Source organism: Delphinapterus leucas, chromosome 13 (assembly GCF_059928025.1).
Source record: "Delphinapterus leucas isolate spDelLeu-1000000601 "Yukka" chromosome 13, BTC_Dleu_Yukka2, whole genome shotgun sequence".
Classification (NCBI taxonomy): domain Eukaryota; kingdom Metazoa; phylum Chordata; class Mammalia; order Artiodactyla; family Monodontidae; genus Delphinapterus; species Delphinapterus leucas.
In genome coordinates this window covers 86691241-86715794 of record NC_143141.1, presented here as the reverse complement: position 1 = coordinate 86715794, position 24554 = coordinate 86691241, and the positions used below count along the sequence as shown (strand labels likewise).

Below are 24554 nucleotides of genomic sequence, written 5' to 3'. Positions count from 1 at the left end.
AAAGTGGTACCTGCCAGACTGTTAGGAAAATCTACACTTCACAAATGTGAAAGTTTAACAACAGGCTGTGTGTGTGTTTGGGGTAGGGGGCGGACTGTGGGGCAGAAAATACAGTCAATGCCTAGAGAGCTTTCCTCAAACAGAAAAGTAAAACAAGAAATGAGTTTATGCACTTAGAACGTGACCATGTCTTTTGTAGGCATCCGTGGAGATCCCTGGATTGCAACTCAGCAACCAAGACTACTTTCCTTATGTCTACTTCCACATCGACCTTGGTCTTCTTGACTAGAAAGATGAGCCAGCACCGCTAAACTTGCATATTTGTGCAAATTACCACAGACGCTTCTTTCCTTTAGCCAGAGAAGAGTTTAAGTATCCTACAGAATTTAAATTTTTAGAGAAATATTGCTCACAAAAATTAGTTACAGTTGTATTTATTTTTTTTAAGTTACAATAAAGAAATGTTCTCAATCCTTTGAATTGTCTCTTCATTTACATGCTAACAGAATTCAGAGCTTCACTTTTCTGAATGTTTTACATAAATGGGGACTTCCTATAAACTGCTAACCTGCCGCTTATTTCACGTCTTAAGGGACATTTTGTGAGGGTTTAATAATAGCGTATTAAAAACCGTGGGCTAACTGTATAACCGGCTGTTTACCCTAGTAGTCGCTGGTGATGGCCCAAAGACAAAACACTGGGGGTGGAATGCAGTTCTCACTTGACAAACCATTGTTTTTCATCCTTCTATATAAGCTCGCTTTACGTTTCACACTTACAGTTGAAACTCAGCCTTGCAGGACACGTGTAAAATCTGTGTGGTGGCAGGCATCCAGATGGTGTCATGTGAACCACAGGTTTACAGGGAGGAGAGACATCAAGGTCATCCCTTCATAGTACTAATTTACTGAATTTAGGATGTGGACACTAATTTCATACATTTATTGGCATTGTCCAAAATAGTTTTATTCTTTAATGGAAAAAAGCCATTAATATTCAAAGGAAAGGATCACATTAAAAAACTTGGTATGTAAGAAACAGCCTCCAAGAACATTCAAGCAGCAGTCAGAGGGAGGGAAAAACGCTTAAACAGCCCATCAGTTTTCTTCAAAATATTATTTGACAGAATACAACCCAATTCACCGGCTATGACAATTCACAGAATTTTTCATTGTTTTCTTGAGATGCAGAAGTTCACTCTTGCAGTGTTTTCAGATGACCAATCAGTGTTACTTCTTGGTTTAAAAGGCCACTGGTAGATCCATCTGATTGGAAAGAACGTTCCTTCACTGCTGGAAAATCCGCTCCCAAGAAAAGAAAACTCGAGTCTGTACGGCACCTCTCATAACTCATCTTTCTCCAGGTCGTCGAGCTCCACGTCACTCAGGTCAATGTCGTCCTCCACGGGAAGCTGTAAAACGGAAAGCCACCATCAGGCCCTGCAGGGTCTATGCGGAACCACAGACAGGGCGACCCTGGAAGTCTGGCATCTCAGTTTACAGAGCACTAAACTTCCAGAGGGGCTTTAGTCACAAGTTTCTCCCCAGTCCAGCTCCTGCTTTTAAGTTTGCCTATTATTATATAGATAGAAAACTAACAGCTATTTAACTGGTCCTTTGGAGGGGGGTGGGCAGAAGTGTACCGGAATAAATGCTAATTTCAAAGCTACAATTTTGTACTTCTCTCAAAGTTAATGAATTCTAGCTTAAATGTTCACTTTACAGGTAACAGGAAAGCAACCTCACTGAAATCTATCTCGGTGTCTCTGTCGCGAATATCCTATGTCACGTAGCACCGTGTAATATGGAGGATGGGATGAAGGGTCTTGCGACAAAGAACACCCCGAAAGGCCCGTGAGGTTGATTCTTCAGGTTATGCTCACAGCAAGGCTTAGGTGTGATGCAAAGGTCTTGTTTACAAGTAGCAAAGATGCACAGGGATCGGGAAAGTGAGGGGCTGGACCAAAGCCCCGACAGCGAGTCCTGCTCACACACAGCTCGGTCCCGGGACTCACCTCGCCGTCCTTGCCGTCCCAGGGCTCTCTGGTGCTGATGGCAGGGAAGACCCCACCTCCTACGGGTGCTGTAGATCCACGCCCAAAAGATAGCTCCCTTGGGGAAAATGAGCAGAGCACGGGTGTTAATGACGGACTGCTGGTGCGGATGAAGAAACAACTTTTCAAAAATAACGATTTCCCTTCCCTACTCCCTGCTATGTTTGCATAGAGGCATTTCTCACCTCTCTCCGCGGAAAAGCACTTCATGAACAGTATTATCTTTTCAATCAGGGACAACAATGTAACCAGATGACAATATAATGACATTCCTGACTAAGGCCTTGGCAGTAGGTAAAGCCAGGTACTGCCAATAATTAAAACAAAATAGCAAACATATCTTGCTAAAATACAACTTAAGTGTGTAAAAACGATCAAAGTTGACCCAGAACATGGTCTAGACCAACACTAACACTTGATTAACAAAATTCCACACTAACTTTAGAAAGGCTTTTTCAAAGATGGTACCTTAAAACTGAAATCCTTTTCTCAGATTTCTAACAGGAAGCAGAACCCACAGGCACCACAGGCCCCCTCAATGATCTATAGGTGATGGTGGCAATTTTCACACGTCAAGCTTTCAGACAGAAGAGTTGTACCATGAAACAGTGTGTTAGGTTTTGACTTTGGCAGGTATTGATAAACATTTCCCTGGAAGGATGTAGAGGCGATCGCCACACTGTGAGCAAGGCTTCTTTATAAAAGGAGCCTCCAGATATCCTCGGTGAAGGGTGCTTAGAAATAGGAGTTTGGGATTAACATCTACACACCACTATATATAAAACAGATAAACAACAAGGTCCTACTGAAGAGCACAGGGAACTCTACGCAATATCTTGTAATAACCTATAACAGAAAAAAGACATGGAAAAATACATATATAAATATATGCATAACTGAATCACTTCGCTGTACATCTGAAACTAACACATTTGTAAATTAATTATACTTCGATTAAAAAAAAAGAATATGGGTAAAAGAAAAACAAACAGGATATCACGTTTCCTGTATGTGTCTGACAATAGTTACTGTGCATAGCGGGAAAACTGGGTAATTTTATCCATTGCTTTCGGCTACTTGGCATATTTGACAATGTGTATCAGTGGTTCTGAAATTGAGGGCAATTTTTGCCCCCAGCGGACATTTGGCAATGTCTGAAGACATTTTTGATTGTCACAGCTCACAAATCACTGAGTGTGTGTGTGTGCGTGTGTGTACGCTGCTGGCATCCGGGGGTAGAGGCCAGGGATGCTGCTAAACATCCTGTAATGCACAAGACAGACAACTACCGGGCCCAGCATGCTGAGAGCGCCCACGCTGAGCAACCTTGACGTACACACACCAGTTACGTTCAGAAAACAGGATTATACATATGTAAAAGCCCACTTCACCACCATTCCATGAACTGTGCTGTATGGGTAGAACAGAGGTATTCAGCGCAATAAGTCAGACCTGTGTCACACGCAGGCTACTACCTCCGCCAGAACGGCTCAATTTACTAGGGAAAGGCACAGGACAATCCAGGCTCTGGTTTATGTGGGAAACACAAACCCATGTATATAATAAAAAGTCAGCAGTTCTGCTTCTTACTAGTTCTGTGTCCTTAATCAGGTTATTTATTATCTCCGGACATCAGCCTCTAGCTTCCTACTTAATAATGTCAGCGGCAAAAGCAAACAGACTAGAGGAAAGATGTCAAACCTTCAAAAAGGAACAGAACCTTGAGGGCAGAGAGTTCAATCATCATTTAAAAAATAAAAAAAAGGTTTTTTAATTGCTCAATTACGCACTTGCCCTCTGGCTCCATCTTCCTTTTAGGCTAAATGCTAACAGATCTCTCTTCTAACTAAGAAAGCCTGGAGAAGCATGGCCACCGCCTTCAAACTGAACGGCCACGAACGCATATACCGGCTTGGCCAGAAAGTTCGCTTGACATCTTACGGAAAAACGTGAACGAACTTTCTGGCCAAGCCAATATATGACTCAAGCCCTTTTTCACTTCTGGGGGCGTAATGCACAATTATATACTTGCCTTTTCTGGCTGCTACTCCAATAGAACATAACATGACTTTTTTTTTTTTTGCCACACCGTGCAGCTTGCAGGATCTCAGTTCCCCAACCAGGGACTGAACGCAGGCCATGGCAGTGAAAGCCCGGAATCTTAACCACTAGACCACCAGGGAACTCCCATAACATGACATTCTTAAGGAAAGATGCAGAAAGCACTAATGTCACCTTGGGTTGACCACAGTGTTCAACTGCTGCCCCTACATTTATAAATTGTTAGTTTAGCTTCACTGTTACCATTAACTTCTATGGGCTGTTTGACGACCTGCGTATACGCACTGATGGTTTTTGTCCTTGGTTTTCCAATAGCCACGCAGAACGTGGCAGGTGTGTGGTTTTTCAAGTACGTACGCTGGTGCCTCTCGCCACCAAGCAGATGTACCCGCCAGCTCTCTGCCAGGCCCCACCCCGGCCAGCTGGAGGCAGTCTCCTCACTAGTGACATGCTCCGTACAAGTTCAGTCTCCTTAGAAAAGAAGACTCACATGTGGCTAGAAACAAGCATACTGCCACGTTTTGTTTCCTTCCTATTCATTACCACAGACTTTTCTCCACTGGTAATCTGAGGTTTTCTGTTAACTCCAAGACACAAAGTTTGAGAACCAGTGACCTGTATGATGTCAAGCAAAAGTAACTGCCTCAAGTTTACAACATGCTATTGCTCCTGGAAGCATTTACCTCCTCTGTACTTTACGTGAGTCCAGAGGCTTAATCTCAAGGTTACTTACTACTCTCCTATACTCAGAGCTCTAAGGTTTTCTAGATTGGAATTCGCTGTTGGAAAAGGATGAAGCACACTTACGAGTAGTCTTCCTGCCAGTGTCCCTGAGGGTAGGGATGCCTTTCCTAACTGAAACTGTTCCAGAGACAAGAAGTCAATCGTTCATTCATAAGTATTTATAAGAGCTTATTACCAGCCAGGCTCTACAGTGGTGACTAGGGGTAAAGTTTTGTGTAAAAGATTCAAACTTTGTGGAACTCACAGTTAATAGGGAAGAGGCATTAATCAAATCACCACAAATCTAAGAAAAAGTAGGGGTTAACATTCTGTATTTGCCTAAATGACGACTAAGTCAGTTTTAGGATGAGGTGAACAACAGGGCAGCTTAGCGAGCTCTGTAAATTGGTTTTGAGTTTGAGAACCTATCATATTGTTTGCACGTTTTGGAGTCACTTCAGTAAGTGCACTCATTTTCAAATAACTACATTCTAAATCCAGTGCCCAGGGGTGGAAACTCTATCACCTGAAGTCAGGGGTACAAAGCATCCTAGGGTGGGAGTGGGTGAGACGGGACTGCTTGTAGCCCAAAGGAGACCTTTATGAGAATGAGGACAAGCCCAATGTCAAGTGCACAGAATGGCAAGGTGGCCCAAGAGGAGGAATGTGCTAGTATCACTCACTAAGTAGAAGACTTCCACGGCACAGGAAGACGACTCCAAAGCTCTAATTTATAAACGTTAATTCTCTGAAATGTGAAATACAAAACTATTCCATTTATTGCCTAGTCTATATAAATCTAGTTTGGAACCAATTACCACAATAGAACCAAACAAAGAGACAAAACAAAAACAACTCAAAGAAGCAAGGAATTACCTGAGAAACTCATTAATGCCTTGCTCACTGAACGATCCCTTCAGAAGAGCAAATTTCATCTTGCGTGCGTTAATAGCTGCCATGGCGGGGTACCCAAACCCTCCAATCCCCAGCGCATTCTCAAGTTCAGACTGGGCTCCGGCTTCTGTCCACAGCCACCTAGAAAAGCAGATTGGTTTTTAGGGCAAAGATCCCTTTTGAGTTAGTCAGAACCTGACTAACAATTAAAGAACAAAAGATTACACATCTTTTGAATGAAATAGGTGAAAAAATAAATGAAAAATTCAAGATTAGTTTTTAAAATAATGTGTTCTAGATGTGCTCTGAAGTAACTACAGTTCCTCTCCTATGTTCCCTAGACCCTAACCCCGGAAGTCCCCCAAACGGACTGGTCTATCTCTAGGACTGTTTTTCCCCTCAGTCCCCAAAATACTGTCCAACAAACCTGATGAATTTTCTGTTACCTGAAATCCTACCAACATCGTTTGGGTTATTAAGCACGTACTTTAGCAGTGTAACAACTTCTTTTTAGAAGTTAAGGATGTGCCATTATTTAATACATACAAAAATGCTCAACCACATCTCTGCCCTTGGGGCCTCCCGGGCTGTCCGGTCCCTGGTCGGGGTAAGATCCCGCATGCCCCGCAGAGAGGCCACAAGAAAAAAAAGGAGAAAACGCTCAAAAAACCAACCAAAAAAAGCTCTTCCCTCCACTCATACAAGGGAGAAGAATAAGGAACTTGGGCACGCAGCCTTCTGCAGGCACACAGTAAACACCTGCTGGACTAACGGAGGCAGTGTGAGGCCACTGTGAGAGGGACAGCAGGGACACGTGGTGCCTGGGACAGCAGCGGATACGGACGACATGGAGCAAAAAGATTATTAATACAACGGAAACAGAGACAAGCTTTGTTTTAAACATTTGCCTGCGTCCGGCCCTCACTCAGAAGAGGGTACACACCTCTGCTTCTGCTTTCTTTATCTAGCCTTCAAGGCTGTGCTAAGAATTGAACTCTGTCACTAATGGCGTTTTTGCCTGCTAGCCTAGAACCCAACCGCCATCAGAACACGATTCCTCTAAGAAAAAGTGTGCTGGGGTACAAATAAGCGTGTTATAAATAAGAGTCCTGCATGACTTCATTTCCTCCTAGGTGGTCAGTGTTTTTATATCCTAAATAGAAAAACATGCCAAAGTGAGCACAGGAACAGAGCCTACAGAAAACACAAAGGGAGCCGCTTTCGCGCAGCGCTGCACTCTCCCACCTGGACGACACTGAGACAGTTCGATAACTTACCCCCATATTTTCTTTTTGTATTTGTCTGCCAACTTCAGAAGAACTTCCAAGTAAGAATTTCTGCCTGCAGCTCCTGATGTAAATGGACAAAAAAATTTTAAGGTAAAAATAAAGGAATGGGTAAAATTAATCTGTCAATTAAGCGTTCTCAGAGCGAGGAACACGGCACAATGAATGGAAAGCGGCACGCCATACCCGTGTCTAGAATATGCGGCAGCACAGCCACAACGCAGAGCTGGTACTCCTCGCACGCCTTCCTGGCGACGTCCTCGCTGAGGATCTGCGGGGCGCAGAAGACAGGGTGTTGGAAGGCCACGTGACACAAAGCCCAGAGGTAAGCTGGCGTGAGCGTCGTCACTCTCGTTAAGAGCAAAGCAACTCAAGAGCTAGATAAGCCTCTTCCCAAGTAACACTTCTGTGTGCGTTATAGAAACACCACGAGACGTTCTGTGAAGACTTCTGCTTTTATCCCTCAGCCATCTATCCGCGGTGGTGCTGAGGCATTTGTATATACACACAGTCAGAATACCTGCATGTAGCCTGGTTACGACATTTAGTCGTTTAGACAGATAAAAAAGACACATTTACATGTATCATATATTTACATGAATTTGAGGCTCTCTGTGCCTGTGTCCCCATATTTAAAATGGAGATTAAAAACAGTATCTACCTCTAAGTGTTCAGAGGAGAATTAAATGAGAAAAGTCCACAAAGACACACCAGAACAGTGCTTGTCACGTGGTCAGGTGCTCAATGAACGTTAGCTATTGTTTTGAGAGCGATACATGAAAGAATGGATTCGTTCTATCTTTAAGACGCTAAGGTACACTTCTGCTCACAGTGCGATTATTTTGGCACTAAAACTTATGACGGGCAGCCATTTTCAGACAAGTTTTCCCCATCTGAAAGTACAAAAACACTCTAAAGAGAGAATTTTAAAAGAGAAGAGAAAGAGCTTATTGGAAAAGACAGCAAGCTATTACTGCTTTAATATCCTCTATCATCAGCCTGGAAAAGCTTCCCTTACTACGAGTGATTGAAGAGGTTTAATTACCTCAAGGAGCTCAGGAGGCGGAGCGTTATCAGAAAACAAATCAAGGGCCCGGGAAACGATGTCGGATCTCGTCCGTCCCCCATCATAAATCACAGGAGACTCGCCTTTCTGAAATATCTTGATTGTAGGAAATCCCCTAATCTATTAAAAAATATCAGAGTACAAATCAAATTACCATTTCATAAGAAATAAGATCTTTATGGTTTCTAAAACTACCTTATAGGTAATTTAATGTAACAAAAATATTCCCTAGCCTGCACTGATGTGTAAGGGACAGCACACAGAGGTCTGCTGATCAGGGGGTTTTAACAGTCTCACTGCCAGGCTTAGCCGAATCCTATTCAAACCCTGGATATATACTTAACACAGTCTATGTGCTCTAGAACAAATGAACCAACTTCAAAAGCTGTACGAATAACCTGCGAAAGCTCGGGCTCACATTAAACACATAGGCAGTGCGATACTGAAAACAAAACAAACAAAACCAAAAAGCCCCCAACAGTCTTGAGTGCCAGGTTCACTTGTTACAACAGTAGAACGATTTAATTTTGTCATTACAAAACGGCTAGCCTCCCCGCTCCCACGTCCTAGAGAGCCCAGGAGTACTAGACGGTGTAGCAGGTGAAAACACAGGGCACCTCACAAAGACACCAGCCTCGTAAGCACACGCACCTCGTATCGGCTGGCTAGAACCTGGTTAACGGTGGCGTCCACAGCTGCGAGTTTCACTTTTCCTTTCGTTTGCTCTTTTACCTCTGTAGCTGCCGCAGCCCATTCTGGCTCTAGACTGTAGAAAAATACCTGCGCTTTAAAAGTGTATTTTAACTGTAGGCACAAATACTTTAACTGGTGTGTGCATTTCTGCCCAATCCGGTTAAATCACACTTGGGAAACACTCTGTGTGTAGCTTTACGAAAGGCATGATGCCCCCTTCACATTCACTTCCTGGTCCTTCGTCCACCACGCTCCCCAAATCTGGATGCCGGCTCCCTGTTAATCACTGAAAATACGACAAGAGGAAACACTCGGCCCTAATGCTGACGTTTAACATTCATTCAGAGCCGGAGCTTTTGGGGAGGAGATCCTGGAGGTTACCTATGACCTGGTTCAGCTCTTTCAAAGTGAGCCACGTGGACAGACTAAAAGCACCTGACTTAAAAAAGCACCTGGTACAAAGCACTTACTTTTTGCAGTGTCCACACCAAGGAGCATAGAACTCAACCATCCAAACATCTTCACTGTCAAGAACACTCTTATCAAAGGTGTCGTCCGTCAGCTCAATCACGTCCTTCTTACTTGAACTGTCACTTCTACCCTGTCATTTGTGACATTAAACCTTAAGTTACAACTTGGCCAAAACGAACACTAATCCTATTCTAAATATATGTATAACAATAATCATTTCTACAACTTAAAAGTTCTGAGTTCTTATTTCAACTGAAAACTATTTTACTCAGATTGGGGACATTCCTTAATATTATTCTTTTTACTTGGCAAACAGTATTTACTTTCAAACAATTAGCAGTACCCTCAGTGTAATATGGAACGTGTATCTGAACTCCACCCCCCCTGCTATCTTCATTAAGAGAAACCTCAGCATGGCTCAAAGAACCACCTTAATAACACCACTCTAATTCAGAACAGCGCTGGTTCATCCCAGGACATCCAGTTAGTACCTCTTCATAAAGTCCCTACCATTTAAGAAAGCTAAAAATAACATTTAATCCTTTTATCTTTTCAAAGAGTTTTCTTCAGTACTAAACCCACAAAGCAGTCAGAATCGATACAATGCTTTCGGTTGCCTGGGCCAGAAGCCACGGGGGTAGGAAATACAACTGTGCTCATTAAATGTCTAAGTCTGAAACAAAAGGCAAAATCATGAAATCTCTGGTAAGCTCTGAGTCTGTCTAAAGAAGCTAGTCTCACTGGCCTCCTAAAAGAGTGAAGGGCTGTGTGTACATACGCAGGCAGACCTTGGAGATACTGCAGGTTCGGTTCCTGACCACTGCAATAAAGTGAGCATCGCAACTCACATGAATGCTTTGGTTTCCTGGTGCACATAAAGGTTATGTTTACACTATGCTGTAGTCTAGTAAGTGTGCACTAGCATTGTATCTAAAAGACAATGACCATACAGTAATTAGAAAATACTTCAGTGCTGAAAAATGCTAACCCTTATCTGAGCCTTCAGCAAATCATAATCTTTTTGTAATAGTAACACCAAAGATCACCGATCAAGATCACCATAAATATAATGAAAAACTTTGAAACATTGCAAGAATCACCAAAATGTGACACAGTGAGCAAATGCTGCTGGAAAAATGGCACCAAGAGGCTTGCTCGACACAAGGTTGCCACAGACCTTCACTCTGTAAAAAATGCAACACAACGAGGTGTGCCTGTGTGTACCAGGGAGAATTCAATGCCTTTTCGCAAGAACATAACTACGCCACATTTCACACACGGGAATCTGCAATACCAATCCAGAGAACAGGAATCTTCTTCCCTGTCCATTTATGTAAAGATGCCCAGGGATTTCAGCCTGATTGCCACAGACACGGGCCAGGAGGTCATCCAAATTTCATCCACGTTTGCCCAAAGCTGACCTGGAGGAGAGCTGGTCTCCCTCTCTCCACTTTGGAACCACAAACGCCATGGAAGCCAGATTCCCACTCCCACGGCCTGGGGCTCTTTCTCCCACTGTAGGCCAAACCCTTGTACTTCGGCCCTGGGCCAAGGAAGCCATCTCGGGGCGTGGTTCCCGGCCTGCGGCTGTGGCGGATGCCCTAGGACTGGCTATGGCGACAGTGATTCTGAGGGGCCACGCGAGTAGGCTGGGTGTCTGACTCCCTTTTGGAGGGAGTCAACCTCCTATTACTTTTTAACCGAAAGTCCACCAATTTAAAATATTTTAAGAAGTAATTATCTTCTACGCGGAGTTTACAGTCAGGCTTAAAGATCATGCCACATTAAAAACTGACATTATACACAGCCTTACTTGTTTTCCAGAACTATATCCACCACTCCTGCCCCCAAGGCGGCCCTTTACGAGCTGGCGCAGAGCACCGAGAGCAGCGTCTACGATGGCTTCACCAGTTCTGCCACCTACGGGAAGACAACGGGCCATCAGGTGAGCGGGGGCGGGCGGGCTGGGAGCCTACATCGGATGCTACCTGAAGACTTGAACCTTTACATACCTGTGAGCTTCATCTGATGTTCAAACAGACCTAACACCACGTGTATCTTTAAGACAGCCAGTTTCTTCCAGACTGTATTTCCTGCTAGACTTTACGCTGGGAAAAACTAAATCCTCTTCTTCAGTGTTAGGTTATTACTGTGAACGAGGACATTCTGTTCACCCATAAATACCATCTACTACTGAGAACAGCTCACAAATGTTTACTGAATGTGTAACACGTACACAGATGAAAAAGAAGGTTATCTAGTTAAGAGAGCAGGGGAAATTTCTAAACACAAAGTACCAAATGAGGCAAATGGAAAAACTATTTCTATGAGATAATAAGAAGTAGGATACGAGGGGTCCGAAGCTAGGAAACTGGAAAGCAATCCACTGTTTTCTACCTTGCTTAAAACACTTATTTTGGGCTTTTAGGTTCTGTAGCTGAACTTACTCCTAATATAGGAAGTAACAAGCCCCGTATTAAAGATAGTGACAATAGCCTTTGGAAGTTTACCAAAAACTATGTCCTCAAGAAGAAGTTAGGGGACTATTAACTGACTCAGAAGAATATGGATAATATATGCCTTGAGACTATCTTCAGAGTTTAAAGGCAAAACTAAAAAAATCTTTTTAGAAAGTTTCTTCTTTCTTCTTTCTTAAAAATAGAGTTTTCTAATCAAACTGCCCAGGAAGAGATTAAAAACTTCTGAGAACGCTTCAGACTTGACATTAGAAAGAAAATACACAACAGCAGCATTCGGAGTGTGTTCAGATCATCCTGCACTACATCCTGGCTGAGATTACCAAGTATGTCACTTCCTGAGACAGAAAGGCAAGACTTCAACATAAAAACAGCCTTCTGCTCCTTATCTACTGCAGACACCTCCACTTTCTGAACCAGTGCCCCTTCCACCACCAATCTCCACCTGGAAATATACCAAATCAAGAAAAACACTAGGGGGACTTCCCTGGTGGCACAGTGGTTAAGAATCCACCTGCCAATGCAGGGGACACGGGTTTGATCTCTGGTCCAGGAAGATCCCACATGCCATGGAGCAACTAAGCCCATGCGCCGCAAGTACTGAGCCTGTGCTCTAAAGCCCACGAGCCACAACTACTGAGCCCACGTGGCACAACTACTGAAGCCCGCACGCCTAGAGTCCGTGCTCCGTAACAAGAGAAGCCACCGCAATGAGAAGCCTGTGCACCGCAACAAAGAGTAGCCCCCGCTCGCTGCAACTAGAGAAAGCCTGCGCACAGCAACGAAGACCCAACGCAGCCAAATAAATAATTTTTTTTAAAGTGAAAATAGAAAAAAGAAAAAAGAGAAAAAAAAAGAAATACACTCGGGAAAAAGACAGAGAGGGTTTTCTCACTCTAGACCAAGGGTGAGCAAACTGTTCCTGCAAAAGACCAAACAGTAATTATTTTCATCTTTGCAGGCCATACTGCTGCAGCTACTCAATTCTGCTGTTTTAGTGTGAAAGTAGGCATAGACCATATGAATGAACAAGTGTGACTGTGTTTTGAAAAACTTCATTTACAAAAACAAGCAGCAGGACAAGTGCTAACCCCTGCTCTAAACATTCCATTTTTACAAGTTAGCAAAATGAACAAATTATCTTCCAAAGCAGAAAAGCAGGTGGTTAGTCAGAAAAATGAAACTGATCATTTTATGGAACTTTAGAGCTGGGGAGTCTAGGAGAAATGATGTGTCTAAGGCCTCATCCCCAAGTATTTTGACCCCCATCTTGGTGAGGTACCAACCACACCGACATTTACCAAGTTACATGCTTTACATGTACTATTTCAGTGAAACTTCCAGTAGCCTAAAACAGATTTTCACATCCCCATTTTACAACCAAGAAGCAGATCCAGAGAGATAAGGTATTCTGTTTAGCCAGCAGTTAAACCCAGGCCAGGCTATCTTCAAAGCTCGTGCTATGGTTTCTCTGCTCCCTTCACATTCCCTTTTCTGGGAATGTTTTCTCAATCCGCTGGATACAATGCAGGACACCAAGTACAGATAAGACAACAGTCACTTTGTTTTTATCGTGATGCTGATTCTGCCCCCCTCCAACCCTGAAAACTTGTTCTTCTCACATAAAGCAAAACCTAAGATTTTAGACTCTAAGTTTAGTCACTTACATGCCCCTTGTAACAAAATCTTTTTTAAAAAAAGATCAAATGAGCCATAATTTAAACTTTAAATACATTACGCCCAATACTTTTATTGCACCCTGGATATGGCTCAACTTAGCAATTCTGAGTGTCTTAAATATGATGCTTTGTGACATCTTAAATAACAGGCGATTCTGTAAAAGAACAGGGAGTCTGAGCCAAGATCCTCTGCCCACTTGCCTCAGTGACTCACAGCAGATACAACTGACCACTGTCTATAAAATGAAGAACTTGTGGGACTTCTTTATTATCAATAGTTTAAAAGACTAAATAATAGCTTTAATATTCAGATACTATACATGTTTACAAGGCATAAAGATTCATGGGCAAAATACTCCATAGTAATAGCAATAGTTTAAACTGACTTCCAAATTACAGGACTCTTCTTTTTCCACGCTGCTATGCTAGACCTGCCCCACAGTGAAGGGGCGAGCTATCAGAGCAAGAAAACACTTGCAGATCTTTTCAAATATTAAGTAATTACAGAAACTTATTAAATATTAACTAACTATAAAATATTCAGTAACTAGTATTTTTTAAAAACTGTAATGAAAAAGAGGGAAGCACGAAACATCATTACTCTCCCATCGCTAAGCCCGTGGGCCTAACCTAGTATAAACAGTAATAAAAAAAACTTCTACCTGTTTGACACATATTAAATCTTTAGAGCAACCCAGAAGAGGTAGGAATTACTCTATACCATTTGACAGATAAGGAAATTCAGGCACGAAGAGGGTGAGAAACTTGCAGGTAGCAGGGCCAACAGGTTATAGAGTCCCAGGTTCCCTATTTTCTACCTACCTGCTCAAATTAAAATTCCAACCAATGGAATGAAGTAATTAGGAAAAGTCCTTACCCTGATAATCTTCTGGTTGGTTTTTATTAGATCCAAAAATCTTAATGGTAGGAAATCCCTGAACGCCATATTGACCTCCCAGGGACTGATGTTTATCTGCGTCAACTGCACCAACTTTTACAACATCCTGTGCAAACATAAAAGAAATATCTATTTTTCTTTCAACCAGAGCAGATTCCACAAGAACCCATCATCTGATGATGTAGACTCAGAGACAAGATAGTAAAGGGCCAGGTTCCATTTGCCAACAGAATCAATGAGAACTTTAGCCTGGGAAACCATTCCTAAATGGAAAGCTGGGCAACATGCAAGTCAGCCTGTGAGGAAACTGTGCAGCTCCCAGAATCAGCACGGCTAAGCATAATTATGCCATTTAACTGGGCAACAGGATTAACAAAAGTAGACAAGATAAAAATTAGAATGTACAGTATCCCTTTGCTCCCTACATAATTTTGGCACCAGAACAAGAGTATTGGGCTTCAATATGCAAATTAACTTCCTATTGTACATTAAGCCCATTTGCTTAATTAAACTTATTTTAACATACACAGGTGAATGTGGACATCTCAGAAACTCACTTTTAATGCAGTTGCTACTTTCTTCCATTCTGGCGTTAACCTTTGGCAGTGGCCACACCTTTCAGGGGATGAAAACACAAAGAAGGCAACAGTTAAGTCCTTGATTCCCAATTCGAGAAACATTCACCAACAGTCTACTGAGTGACACGCGCTGAGGGTGAGGACCTGCAGGGAGAAGAGCACTAAAAAAACATGATCGGTGACCTGAAGGAACTCACTGTCCTGATTTTACTATGATCCTCTTTCATATCATAATAAAAAAGCTTCCAAATTACTGCTGAGTTAAAGTGTATTTAAAGAGTCTAAACAAACACTATCATTCATAACTCTCTCCCTGAGTGGAAACTTTAGCGTTTATCTGGTCAAATGTGCCTCACGTGTGGTCCCAGTTGTACGGCTTAGCAAAGTGCAGGTTCTTGGGCCCCAAGAAACCAGAGTTCCTAGAGAAGGGTTTCAGGAACCTGTATTTTAATAAGTTCTACTAGTGATTCTTAAACCTATTAAGGTTTGATTTAGTCCCTGATCTAGTCCAAACTTTTCATTTTATAGATGAGGCAACTGTTTTAGAGTCTAGATATCCAGTGCCTAAATCTCAACGTTCTTTGGCTCCCACAAGCAGCTTGTAGAGGTAAAAATGCACATGTAGTTCCAATTTAGTATGGCTAACAAGTGAAAAGCACTTGATACTGCAAGGTGGTGATAAAAGAACACGAATGAGTGACAGTCACATGAACACAAGGAAAAATAATCTTAATCTTTTAGGTACCAGTACTTGAAAAGAATTATCGTGAAATATAACACACACAGAAAACTGCTTTTAAACATTATATATACAGAAATCTGTTATGTTTAAATCAGTCATCGAGGTTACAGGTAGCTGTATTATTTTCATCATTGCATAATACCCATTGTATGAAGACAGCATAGCTAGTTTATCTATATAGGTGACTTTTTCCTTTTTTAACCGAAGTATATTTTCTTCTAATTAAGACTCTAAGGATCTGATGAGCCAATGCCACGTGCCAGCACCACGATGAGCACTCTTCAGGCAGGATCTCATTTAATCAGCACAACCACCCTGCAAGCAGGCTTTGTCATTTTCATTTTACAGATGAGGAAACAGAGCCTGAGAAGTTAAGAAACCCTCCCAATACCACCCAGTGACAAAGCTGCCTGACAGGTTTTCCTGGCTCCAGATCCCACATTCTTAATCACTATGTAACATCACCTTTCATAGGGGCTTAAGCTTAATCCAGTATTTTATTTTATTTATTTATTTTTGGCTGCATTGGTCTTCATTGCTGTGCACGGGCTTTCCCTAGTTACGGCGAGTGGGGGCTGCTCTTCGTTGTGGTGCACTGGCTTCTCACCGCGTGGCCTCTCTTGCTGCGGAGCACAGGCTCCAGGTGTGCAGGCTTCAGTAGCCGTGGCGCACGGGCTTAGTTGCTCCGCAGCATGTGGGATCTTCCCGGACCAGGGCTCGAACTCGTGTCACCTGTGCTGGCAAGTGGATTCTTAACCACTGCACCACCAGGGAAGTCCAATCCAATATTTTAAAAGTCAGGATCTTTCAGCAAAACGTCCTGAAATGCTGATCCTACACACTACATATACAGTATGTTTTGCTATTTCGGTGAGCTACTTAGAAGTCCACAAGTCAAAATTTTACAGGACTTTGTGCCTCTTTAATTTCAATTTATTCTAATGAAATAAGGACTCAAATCGGAGATTGTCAGAGTATACATCCCCTTCAATTCCAATGTGAAGCAATGTAAAGACAGATCAAAATGCCACAAATATAAATATAGCAGCACACCCTGTAACTCAAGGGTTCTTCAGCTGGGGTCTATGAATCCCCAAAGGACTGGTGGATAAAAATTGAGAGGCTCTGTGAACTTTGATGGGGAAAGAAAAAAATCCTCTATTTTCATTAACCTGTAATTGAAATTTAGGATTTCCTTCAGTTATAAACATTAACAACATATCATAGTTGGTTAGTACTTGTGACTATCACAGATAAAAATCACAGCTATTTTCTTATCACCACTATAGTTGTTGCAGGTATCTTTAAACATCATTTATGTTCATCACTGTTTCAGTATTATGGTAGCTAGCTGTTAGATGTTGGTATTTACGTTCCAGTAAATGAGTAGTACATAATCATATCAAGATTTATTTTGCTATTTTAATAATGTTATTCCAACATTTTAGGTTTCCTTTGTGATCCTATAGCCTTTATTTTATACATGTGTATTTGTTGGTTTTTTGTTTTGTTTCCATTAAAGGTTTTAACTACATAAACAATACTGCATTTTGACTGCACAGATGACCCTTGAATAACATGGGGGTTAGAAGTGCTGACCCTCTGCAGTGGAAAATCTGCATGTAACTTTACAGTCAGCCCTCTGTATCCATGGATTCAACCAACAGTGCATTGTGTAACACTGTAGTACAAATTTGTTGGAAAAAAAAAAAATCCACATGTAAGTGGACTTGGCGCAGTTCACACCTGTGCTGCTCAAGGGTCAGCTGTATGAATCTGGGCACTATTAATTTCAATGGTAATTACAAGTTTGTTCCCACCCTCCACCCCAGAAACAGATGTAAGGCAAGAGAAGAACTTTTAAATCAAACCAAATTTTCTCATTACATATTTTTGGAAGCAACCCTCTTCAAGAAACAAAATGGAGTCAACCACTGGTTCTTCCCTTTCCTTTGCCCGATATTCTCTCTGCATAAAATCAATTTCCTAGGCTTCCCTGGTGGCGCAGTGTTTGAGAGTCCGCCTGCCGATGCAGGGGACACGGGTTCGTGCCCTGGTTCGGGAAGATCCCACGTGCCGCGGAGCGGCTGGGCCCGTGAGCCATGGCCGCTGAGCCTGCGTGTCTGGAGCCTGTGCTCCGCAACGGGAGAGGCCACAACAGTGAGACGCCCGCGAACCGCAAAAAAAAAAAAAAAAATCAATTTCCCTTCCATCTTCACCCCACTTACCTCATCATAAAGATGTATCTTCCTAAAATTATAGGAAGGAAGGTTTTTTCCTTCCTTCTTTCTTGCAACTATTAGCTACTTCCACCATTTTTTTTGTCAGTGGCTCAATCTCTGCACCCTTTAACAGACTCAATCAACAGTTTCCCTCTCCTCTACCTCTTTTATTTATTTATATTTTGCCATTATGAGATCTCTTCTTATTAGTATTACATGGATGTTTTCTCTACCTCTTTTAAACAATCAGTAAACTAGGTAAACGAGATGGCTGAATAAAATTACACTTTTATGTAGTATTTTTCTTAATTTTATAAAGTACCATAAATAACTGACAACTATTTTATAATACTTACCATGGAGCATAGAATTCTACAAGCCACAAACTATCACTCTGAATAACTTCTCGGTTGAAGTTTGAAGGAGTTAATTCGATTACATCATCACGAGACGAATATAGACCATTAACTGCTATAAAGAGGGTACAGCTCATCAGACCTGGAGTAACAACAAAAAGCACACCATCAACACCAGGGTTCACGCTGACAGGAAACCTGGGCCACCAAAGTCCTTTTCAACTGACCAAGGCCCTTCAGAGGACAGCCTGGGTCAGCTCTCTCCTAACCCCCTTCTCCCCAACTCCCACCCCCAGCCTGGCTGCTGCTGTAGCCCCTGGAACTTTAGTCCCCGCTAAGGGAACAGACAGCCCACACCCTCATCTCTTGAGCTGCCTTGGGACCAGATTTAAATACTCTTCTTAGTGCTTTTCCTACACTAACACCTTCATTCTGTACAACCACACTCTATGAGGCAGTACTATCATCACCGTTTTATGGGCAAGGGCACTGGAAAATGGGGAAGTTACATCTAGCTCTGTGACCTTGGATAATCCACATGGTATTTCTTGTGTTATTCAGTTGCAGTATTAGCACGCTATCTTTATTAAAGCTTATTGATGGGAAAAATAATTATTTGCCTCCCCTACTAGACTGTGACTCTCTTAAGGGCAATGATTGTTTAAATATTTTTCTTTCTACTAACACTATCCATGGCACATCATCAGGCACTCACAGTGTTGCAGGATGAGCTCCGAAAGAATGTTCATGTGAACAATGTTATAACGGAAGGACAGAGAGTCTGTATCATTAATAGCATAGTTTAGCCACACTGTGGACCAAGTGTATTTTTGTTGCTACTCTGGGAACTTACATGCAGATTATAACAATTACATAGAAAAACAAGTTCTGAATATTTTAAAAACCCAAGTTTTCTGAACTGGTAATGTCAGAATTTTACCTCCCTTAAATTTGTCTGTGTATGTATACACAGACACACAACATAAATTATATATGTTATATATGAAATTTTATAAAATATATAATTTGCTTTCTAACTGCATTGTCTAATATCTCCAGAATAATGCTAAATAACAGAACGTTTTTTACTTTAATAGGTATATTTTCCCATTTGCTAGCTTTTGGGTTGAAACAGATAAACTTAATGATATTAAAGAAATTTCTATTACTTTCTTTTCAGCATCTATGAAGATGACCATATAATTTCCTTCTTTTAATCTCTTGATGCAAAGAATTATAAGAGACTCACCTGTCTTCTAAGAAAGCATGTGTGTATATGCCATCTTAGTCACAGTTTCACATGCTTACTTTGTAAACAGAATTTGGAAGATTTCAAATGGAACTTTTTGAACAACCCAATGGTAAACTTCTTCTGGAATAAGTGTATACTGGTGTTAATTGTTCTACTGCTAAATCCTCCACCTTATACTTACAAGGCACTTTGAATTTTTAAATCACTTTCAAATGCATTGGATCCACTTGATTTTTCACAGCACTACTAACGAGAACATGGGAATCATCCCTATTTTGTAAATAAGGAAACAAGGGCAGATAGAGAGCAAGTGGCCCGTCTGTGGTCACACATAACTGGGAGAGCAGCTCCCTGACTTCTACTTCCAAGCTCTACCCATTAAACCATGTTGTCTTTTTAGTGTTCAAGATAAAAATGTTCAGTACGCCATGGGCATGAATAACAATGACACTGTTTGAGAACACTGCCTTTGAATGATAGACATGACTAGTATTGCAGGAACTTAACTGTGGACCTTACTAAGGGTGATGTGAAGCCACTAAAGGGTTATCATGCAGGGGGTATGATCAGATTTGCTTTCTATAGAGTATTCTGGCTGCAATGTGGACAGTGGATGGAGAATTATCAGGAGAGTGGTTTCACATAAACCAGGGGAAAGACGGAATGAGCAACAGTAACAAAGAATACTGGGAGGCGAAGTAGGAACGACTGCAAACTGTCCACTGCAGTTGAGGTACAGCAGTGGAAGTAAGCAGCAGTCAGGCTGCACAGGGCTGGAGAGAGCAGGAGGGGACAAGCTGTGAAAATCACACAGTAACTCTTTAAACAAGTTTCTTAGAAAGAGCAGGAGACAGTAAGAAAATGGGGGATAGAAGGAAGCTTTCTTTTTAAAGATGGGAGTGAGCTGAGCACAAAGTGAAGAAATATGTGGAGGGAGAGGCTAAAGTACAGGGAATAATGTAACAAAATGCCTGAATTAGGAGGCTGGGAGGGAACCCAGAGTCAGTGACGGGGGTAGCTTGCAACCGAATGACCTCGTCTTCCATCTCAAGAGGTGGGAAAGGGTGTGGATGGAGGTCAAGCAAAACAAAGCGAGGCTCCCTTGCTAACTGCTGTGCAACATGGCAGCCGCTGGCCACACATGGCTGCTCCAAACTGAGGTGTGCTGTAGGTGTAAACAGCACACCAAATCGCAAAGACTTGGTGGGGAAAAAAGTAAATTATCTCATTAATATTTCTGATATTGATTTCCTCTTGAGGTGATATTTTAGATATACTGGATAAATAAATATATATTAAAATTAATCTCACCTACTTCTTTTTGTCTTTTTAAATGTGGCTACTAGAAAATTTAAAATTACATACAAATTTGGCATTATATTTCTATTGGATGGTGCTGCAGGAAAGATTACAGAGTTTGACATATTTAATAAAGCAAGTAAATCAAGAACCTAAGCAGAGACAGTCCTAATTCTGAGTAAGCGTGAGAGGAAGACTGGTCTTAGAAAATCCTCTATGGAGATCTACTACGTTTAAAGACGTTTATCTTCTTTAAAAAAAAAAATCCGTATGAATTATTAGTTTTTCAACATACTGAGCTCCTTGTGAAAGTTTCAAAAATGAGAAAAGCCAAAAAAAGAAAAACTATCAACAGTCCCACCAGAATGAACCATTAATAGTTTGGTGGGTACTCTTAACTAACATATCTACACTATAGAGAGGCCTAAACATTTATATAAATGTGATCTTACTACATACATTCCCTTCTGTAACCTTGTTTCACTCAAAATAAGTTACATTTTCTACATAAGTAATTATGGATTACCCATTACCCCCCATGTAACCATTTTTAATGGCTGTATCATGTTCCTAATCCACTACTGACATAATTTGATGGTCTCCATTTTTTTCTGTTAACAGGCCAATGCTAAAAATTCTAACACTTCTTCCCTCCTCAAATAAATATGATCTCTTTAAGAGAAAATCTTACAAGGGGAATGGGGTATGGCTAACATTTTGATATATGTATCTGTCCAAGTACCCTCCAAAAACTGCCATCTTAACTAAGAATAACACTTACACAGCACTGTGTACCAGTAGCTCATCTACTCTATGTGGTGTGTATCATCACGCCCATTTTTAGCACAGGACATGGAGACCAGAAAAGGTAACTTGCCTAAGGCCACATAATTAGAAAGAGTGCCTTGCTATGCAACCCCAAATTTTAACCAAAGGACCGGAGCCTACAGAAGTATAACCCCCAGAGGGGCATTCTATGGCCTGTGGCAGGAGAATTACCTTCTTTCCCTCCTCATGCCAATCAGGGACAGCAATAAACAATGTACTCTCCTCCTCATGCTGTCAAGCAGGCCGGAGTCATCAAAGGATGAACCATGACTGTTTACCTCAGAAATGGGCCTCCTTTCTGTACAAAGATGGTCATGCCTAATGACACTCAGTAGAACATGAACTTGAGCTTTTCCCCCCCCAGTAAGGGGGCTGGACTTTTCTTATCTATAAAGTGGCCTGGTTCTCATAGGAGCATTCCCTCCTCATAAGTGGCTGTCAGTGGAAATGTCTTGATAAAGGTTCAAGACCTAAGTTCCTTAGAAGGCAGTAAGACCTAGTAGGGTTACAAGGAAATCAAACATGCTACTCAGAAAAGCATTAGAAAAGGTACAAATTCCAACAGCTGAAAAGTAGTCAGCAACTACCCCCACAAAACCCCTCAGCCCACTTAAGGTGATAAAGTAGGTCAAGGATGACCAATACTGTTGTTTCTAAAACTCACACGGCCATTCCACTCGCTGATAACGAGCACCGACGCGAAACCGGAACACCCAAGGGTCTAGAATCTATGTGAGCAATGATTTTGCCATCTGTGGCCTCCCATGATTCCTCCAGGGTAGTAAAGGATGTTCTAAATCCACGTCACTAACATCTCTGTCCCACACCTGCTAGCAAGAGTACATGGTCCCAAAGCACTCATCCAGAAACCGAGAGGGTGCCCCAAAAGGCTGACTACATTTATTATAATAATGAATTAATTGTAAGAATCCTACACTCTTTCACAGCCCTGTCTGAATTCACTCGCAGGCAACGGAACAGAAACTAAGTTCTTTCCCCCTCATCTATTCTCTCTATGGTAATACAGCAAATATTTCTAATACGGCAAATATTTCGATCTTGTTTACTCTCTTTAGACATATAAATTCCTTAATCCTGAGAACAACCCTATGGAGTACTAGCCCAGAGTGGTTAAGTAACTAGCTCCCAGCCACACAGCTAGTAGATGCGGGGGTGACGGAGAGGTGGGACTCAAACCCTGCTATCTGGATCCACAGTGTTCAGGTATCCACTGTCAGAGCACCTTGGCTGGGACCAAGGGGAGCCCAGGAAGGAACGGGATCCTCAACCACACTACTGTAGTCTCTAAAACTGACATTTACGTAAGTCCAGAAAGTCTGGGTTCAATTTGGTTGTTAGAAGTGCAACCACATTTAAAGTGCTCTTGCATCGTAAGACCCGCTTTAGGAAGGATTTATTTCAGGACCGGGTTTTGATAGTTCAGGTTTTTTACAAGTGGGAATTCCATAAAACAGGTGGTGAGGACAACTTTCAGTGTGAGAAGCCCGTGACTCTCCCGCACACACTCGAGGCCCAGAACAAGGTCCCCCTGCTAGGTGGCCCCCCAGTACCCAACCTCGGCCAGGGATCAGCCATAGACGGTCTCTGGGCTCAAAGGCAGCTCCCGGCCTTCGCTCACACCCGGCCCACCCAACGCCGCCCCTTCACCGGAGCCCGGCACCGGCCACTCGGCCCCACGCTCGGAGCTGTCCCAGGCGCCCTGGGTTCGAGCCCGGTCTCGGGGCTCCCGCCTCCGGCCGCGCTCGCGCACACGCTCCTCCCGGATGGGAGGAAGTCGCCCCCGCCAAGGGCGCCCTCATCTCCCCACGCGCCCCGCACTTCTGCCCGAGGGCCCGCGCAGGGGGCTCCGGCCAAGAGCAGCCCCAGTCCCCGGAGCTCCCCCACCGCCCCAGGGGCTTCCCCTACTGCGTCCTCCGCGTGGGCCGGGCCAGCGACCCTCCCCGCCAGCGCGGGCCCGGCCAAGGCCACGCACCCGCTCGCTCCCCCGTCCGCGGCCCGCCATGGGGATTCCCGGTCTCCCAGGCTGCCCCTCCACCACCCCCCCCCCCCCGGACGAAGAGGCCTGCGCCTACCAAGCACCAGGAGAGCCATGCCGAGGTCCGGGGCCACCGCGTAGTCCGGTCACCGCCTCGTCCAGCCACCGCCTCCCCTCCGCCGTGCCGCGCCCCCGCCGCCTCACGTCCAGTCCTCGGCCCGCGAGGCAAACGCGGGGCGGTGCGGCAGGGGCGGGCCGGAAGACGTCACCAAGCCGTGGCCGCGGCTTATTGGTCCCGACAGACTTCTCTCATTTGCATAGCCAATGGGAGGCAGCCGGGTAGAGGTTACCGGTTTGGGTTTTGAGGGGGCGGGGCGAGCGACGGAAGGAGGAACTAGCTGGGGGCGGGGCAGGCCAGCCGCTCCATCCCGCGTGTCCGTCACGTACCTACAGTGGCTCCTGGGCTCTCCGTCCTTTTCACTCCAGGAGTACAGTACTTGGTTTACCTCTCGCATCCTTAGGATTCTCTCTTTTCCCACTTGTTTCTAACGACACCGTTTCCAACCCTCATTCATCCCTTGTTCCCCCCCACCCCCGACCCTTATTCTCTTTATCTCTAGGGAGGATAAGTTTCTTTGGGCCCTCAGTACATCTACGACCTTATCAAATGACATATTAGTTTTTCCTGTGCCCGAACGAGTATTCAGTCATAAAACACTTGCTAAACACATACTGTATATAACATAATTCAACAAGTGTTTATTTTGTTGAATTACTTTAAAAGTTCCCACGACCAGGGCACAAGACTGCAAAGCTTTTCACAGACAGGCACTCAGTTCTCTGTAGAAACCCTGTGGGGCTTAAGCTTCAGAGCTCCTAACTTGCAGGGTTTACTTCCTCACCCGAGAGGGGCCCTAGCAATGAGTTCACACGGTCATGTGTTTTGCAAAATATGCAAAAGTGAAATATTTTAAGCACAG

At 43.1% G+C, this 24554-nt stretch overlaps 2 protein-coding genes across 4 annotated transcripts in view; one reads left to right on the top strand and one right to left on the bottom strand.

The window, feature by feature from the left end:
* ATP6V1C2 (ATPase H+ transporting V1 subunit C2) overlaps positions 1–471 on the top strand; it is a 54239-nt gene extending 53768 nt beyond the window's left edge. For both annotated transcript variants that reach the window (XM_022554132.2, XM_022554130.2), the window contains one exon: positions 200–471. In XM_022554132.2, the coding sequence (XP_022409840.1) occupies positions 200–289 (90 nt within the window). In that variant the 3' untranslated portion in view covers positions 290–471. The remainder of the gene's footprint in view (positions 1–199) is intronic.
* Positions 419–23800, bottom strand: PDIA6 (protein disulfide isomerase family A member 6). Of its 2 annotated transcripts, XM_022554129.2 has the most exons (13): positions 23672–23800; positions 18200–18341; positions 14859–14916; positions 14281–14407; positions 11061–11167; positions 9247–9377; positions 8735–8849; positions 8063–8203; positions 7204–7288; positions 7009–7081; positions 5714–5872; positions 2015–2111; positions 419–1411 (listed from the first exon to the last, which is right to left on the bottom strand). In XM_022554129.2, exons 1-13 carry the CDS (start codon positions 23688–23690, stop codon positions 1343–1345), a joined length of 1323 nt encoding a protein of 440 aa, XP_022409837.1. In that variant the 5' UTR covers positions 23691–23800; the 3' UTR covers positions 419–1342. The 2 variants fall into 2 exon arrangements, with proteins under 2 accessions (XP_022409837.1, XP_089779567.1); XM_089923441.1 differs by lacking the exons at positions 419–1411; positions 2015–2111 and adding an exon at positions 2808–2899.
* Positions 23801–24554: the final 754 nt, after the last annotated feature.